At 40.9% G+C, this 5,118-nt stretch overlaps 1 protein-coding gene across 2 annotated transcripts in view; it reads left to right on the top strand.

Annotated features, from left to right (window-relative positions):
* pih1d1 (PIH1 domain containing 1) overlaps positions 1–5,118 on the top strand; it is a 15,472-nt gene that overhangs the window by 7,691 nt on the left and 2,663 nt on the right. For both annotated transcript variants that reach the window (XM_050069384.1, XM_050069382.1), the window contains exon 5: positions 4,221–4,282. In XM_050069384.1, coding sequence (XP_049925341.1) covers positions 4,221–4,282 — 62 coding nt within the window. The remainder of the gene's footprint in view (positions 1–4,220; positions 4,283–5,118) is intronic.

Raw genomic sequence — 5,118 nt, 5'->3', positions numbered from 1 at the left:
TAAACGTCCATGATGGAGGAGAAGCTCCTGGACCAACTGGTGGTACTCCCCATGATCCAGCCTCTTTTTTAGGGTCTCATGTACCCACACAGATCTCTGTTTATCTGCTGACAGCCTCTCACCCTCAACCAGAGCTACAGACAGCACCCTCTGCCTCAACATGGCAGCAACTACACACTGATTACTGCAGGATACATACAATAAGTAAAAGGTAGATTGTTTACACAGAAAGGTTAGGGTAAGGAGGTGATGGTTGATTCAACCTGGACCTTATTTCCCTGTTTAAATTGGTCAGAGAGATGTGAACAACACTTTCTGAAATTGTTCCAGTAGTGAGCAAGCGGGCAGCGGCCGGCAGCACACAGGGCAACTATTGAGCGTCACTGTGTGTCCATTAAAAGTGTTATTGTAATGAATATGGAAACAGTAGGATGAAAACCTTCACTGCCTTTTTCTTCTCTCTCCTCGTCCTCTCTTCATGCGTATACTCCGTCACAAATAAATACAGGCGATGATAGAATTCAAAGGCCTGAGCCACGTTGTTGAAGTCACGTCAATAATCATCCATGGTATTGAAAATCTGTTTGACAACACTAAAACACATTTTCTATAAACTCCTCCGGTTGTTATGCTCTGTACAAATCTCACTCATGTTTCCACTCTTGTTTTCCTGCAACAATGACATCTTGTGATATCTCAGGAGGAGACTTCAGCTTAATGAGGCAATAACAAACAGAGCGGATCAAGTGAAAGTTAAAGAGACGCTTCAGACACTTAAAAAATAACCACTTTTAATTCCTCCGTCATGTCACAAAGCTACTGTGGCCTTCAGTGACGCACCGCGTCAAGTGTTGTATTTTTCTGTGATTAATTAATCAAAATTAACATGTTATTATGACAGCCTTAGTTAAAAGTGATATTTGGGTTTATTTTATTTTTTTTTGTAGGTATGTTTTAGTGGCTAAAATACATTTCACCGCGGTCTCGTCCACAGCAGCACATTGTGAAGCTTCTGTGCCGGCAGATTTGGTTTATCAAAGACACCGGCAAAGCCACACAGAACATGAAGTAAGCACAGAGGAAATGTTAGATATGTTGGACCATTGTGTTTAACTATATGTCTTTAAACTTTACAGATTCAACACGTCTGCCGATTGCACATATCTCTGAAAATGTGTTTTTGGTAGCTGAACGTACCACGGACGGACAAATCAAATCAACTAACATTCCTATACCCGATAAAATCATAAACATAAACCACCACACACTGAACTGAATTACTGTGATTTTATTAAGAGAGAACAACACGTTTCGCCCATGGCTTCTTCAGCTTCGCTCAACAGAATCATGTGAGCACTCACAGGTGTGCCAAATATACACGGGTCACATGACTCATCATCACAGTTATGTCACTTTTCTTTTTAAACATTTTTTCTTTCACATTCTTCAGAAACATTTTTGAAAAGATAATTTTCAAATTCTCCAAAAAGCAAAATAAATTTACTCAAAATCACATAGATAAAAAAAAATGAAGAAAGATTCATAAAGAGTACAAGAGTCACAAGAATAATATGCGAGTTAACCTCATCCCATTACGTAAATGACTGAGATGAAGATTTTATAAAGGAAGCTAGACTGCAGGTTCTACTGCAGGGGGGTGACAGGGATGTGACTATGGATCTAAATTACCTGTCGATGAAGATATAAGTTAACATTATACAGTCCCTCCAGAAAATCGCCATCTTGCGATTGCAATAATTAACGCAAATTCACCGTAAGTCTGAAATATTTGCGGGGGCTTGCAGTTTTTCAAAAGTCCCAAAATTTTTCCCATACAGTCTCTGATTTTTCCACGTCTTTCCGCATTTTCCGGCCGACCGGAAGTCATCGCGCATGCAACGTCATTTGAAGCGTCATCAGACGCGTCATCAAATGCGCTAATGGCATTGCAGTATACATGACTTCAACAGGACTACAACGAACTACAACGGGTCCCGCGCCGGTGACGTCATAGGTGATAGAAACATGGGATTTTGACTGGCGGCAGAGCTCTTCACACACATAAAGTGTAAATAAAAACAAATCAATTGAGTCTTTCCCCTTCGGATGAAATGGCCAGTCAGGCTACATGCTATGGAGAGAGTTTAAGAGGTGCTGATCGCCTTCGGTACGACGAGAAAGTGAAAATGAAAGGCGTGTGCCCTTTACAGCTGCCAGCCTCTGTGTGGACGAATGACCCTGTCAATTCATTCATTCATTCAATTCATGTCCTGTTGAATATCTCATGTTATTGTTGAGATCAACTGACTTTAGCTAGCTAGCTAACGTTAGCCAACTAACCTGTGATGAAGTGCCTGCCACAGACGTAACGTTAGGTGTAGTGACTGGCTGGATCCACAGCTTTCCGTCTTTACCCTGCCGTTTGATGGCTGTGAGCCACAGATTTCTTCATTCCTCATTCTTCACTGTATCCGGGAGCAAAGAAAATCGCAATTTTTTATTATTGTTTGCTGTGCAGTGAGCAACGCAGCAACTTTTTGGGATTATGAACTCCTAGTCGCGACTAGTGTCTCTCCTGGGTTGAGTTCAAAACTTTCACCCAAAAGGGGGCGTGGCCGTTGTTACGGCAGTGAGTGACGTTGCGTTGAAGTCATCTTATAGATGTAGATAGATGCAATGCCATTAGCGCATTTGATGACGCTTCAAATGACCCTTCAAATGACGCTGCATGTGCGATGACTTCCGGTCAGCCGGAAAATGCGGAAAGAACATCATTGTAGCTGACATGTTGTTTTACAGTCACATTGTCTGGTTTGAGAGCTACAATATTCACTCGGGATGTTTTGCAATGTTTCTGGAGTCCATGTTTTGAAACTAATTAAATAAAACTAAAGAAGAGAACTATAAAAAACGTTTGCAGCTATTTTGTAATATTCAGTATGATTATTACATGACTTATTTTTTTGGAGGTAGTAGTCTAACAAAATCACATTTTTTTTCTCCTTTTGTTATTAGTCGCAATTTTTGTCATTTGCTGCAATTTCCCGCAAAAAATCACATAGAAATGCTGCAATTTTTATTGGCCACAAATTCAAGGGTTTTTTGCTGCAAGGTCCTGAAGGGACTGCTTATAACACAGAAAAGGACTGAACTCTTGTGTTTCATTAAGTCCATGTGGCTCAAGTGTTCAATTCATAGATCCAAAATTCTTAACTTCTTCAAAGTTGGTTGATCAAATTACCGACTCTTGGATTGGGTTGTACTCTTTCAACAGTTTTAACCCGAAGCAATACAACTCTGACCTTTTGTCCTCATAAAAATGTGCATGCAGGCAGTTTTCTTAATCAAGGATCCTTTCACATGAACTCCAGTGTGTCTGAGGACAGATGGAACAGATATGATCCCTTGTCTTAATGTTTCCACAGAGTCAGTGTGCAGAACTGTTCAAGGATAATGATCTATAACTACGAAAAACATCAATGATGGAGGTGTTCAGCAGGTCAGGGTGCACTTTGTTATGTTAGGGATGACACTTTCAGTACCTGCAGCCGTCACAGTGGTTTACGTGTTAAAGGCGTGTGTTAACACTTGGCTTCCCTGTTGAGGCCTGTGGGCTCAAATATGGTTCCAAATTCCTGGCACAGTAAATCATAGAGTCTTGTGTGGAGAAATTCCAGTTTATTCACAGCAGGCTTTTGCAGTCATGTTCCCAGAGGCACCCCAACCCTGCACACCAAGAGAACATGCTAAGCAAACTTACAGTGGTGTGCCAGAGATTGTGTCTCCAGCAGATTGTTTTCCCTGTTTATGCAACACTTACATAAACCCAACGCTGCTCTGCTGCTCTGTGTGTCCTGGAAGATTTCAGTGTCCCAGATGAACGAGAGAGATCATCATCAAATCTAATTTATGTTTACTGAGCTTAAAAACGTTTTACAGGCAGGCTCAGTAAAGAATGACGTCATCAAGACCTGTGGATTTAAGGCAACGGTTACTTATACATTAGATTTCAAATAAAATGTGTTCCATCAATCATCTGAAAGTCGGACTAATACACTCAGATAATGTGACTGGGAGTTGAATTCCTCCTGCATGAGGCTGGAAATAGGACAGTTGTGTAAAATGCGGTGGGGCAGCGTGTCCAGGAGCGCCGATGCGCATCTAGCTGCCGTCATGGTGTCCGAACAGATTGTATTCACGTGTCTGTCTCTGTGTTTCAGACTCTCAGGCCTGCACAGCGTATGATGTCGTCATCAACCAGGAGTTTTTCCAGAAGTGCCAGGTGTGTGTGTGTGTGTGTGTGTGTGTGTGTGTGTGTGTGTGTGTGTGTGTGTGTGTGTGTGCGTACATGTGTGGGCTTGCTTTGTCATCCATTCAAATATCTAATTTTGTAATTATTATTAAAAGGAAGAGAAAATAGTGAAGATGTTGTACCTGCTCAGGATGATGTTTGAAGGTTTATATTTCTGTATAATTTCAGAGTTGGTTAATTTAGTTTTAAAATTCATCACATCTGCCAGAATTTATTTATTATCTGACAAACTGGAGAAACCACTTGAGCACAAGCAAATAGCAATCATAGATGAACTGACTGTTTGATAAACCTCTTTCAGTTAGTCAGTTGTGAGTCCACACATGTTTATAGAAAATTATGTAAAATGTAAATTTATTTCTTTTCATTCAGAGGAAGTGTACGGTTTATGTCTTTAGCATTTTAGAAAATAAACTCAAGTGTGTATTTTATATTTTCTGCTGAAGTATTGATTGATGACATGTTTGTTGCTGTGAATCTTCTGTGCTGCGCTGATCTGACCAGCAGATGGCGTCACAGTGCCACAGTTATATCCTGTTCCGCCTCCAGTGAATACACTCACCGGCCACTTTATTAGGTACACCTGTTCAACTGCTCATTAACACAAAAAGCTATTCAGCCAATCAGGTGTCAGCAGCTCATTAAAATTTAGTCATGTAGACATGGTGAAGACGAGCTGCTGAAGTTCAAACGGAGCAGCATCAGAATGATGAAGAAAGGTGAGTGAAGTGACTTTGAACGTGGCATGGTTGTTGGTGCCAGACGGGCTGGTCTGAGTATTTACTGGGATTTTCAGCACAACCATC

This window comes from Epinephelus moara, chromosome 18 (genome assembly GCF_006386435.1).
Source record: "Epinephelus moara isolate mb chromosome 18, YSFRI_EMoa_1.0, whole genome shotgun sequence".
NCBI lineage: Eukaryota > Metazoa > Chordata > Actinopteri > Perciformes > Serranidae > Epinephelus > Epinephelus moara.
This window is presented reverse-complemented; position numbering and strand designations above follow the sequence as displayed.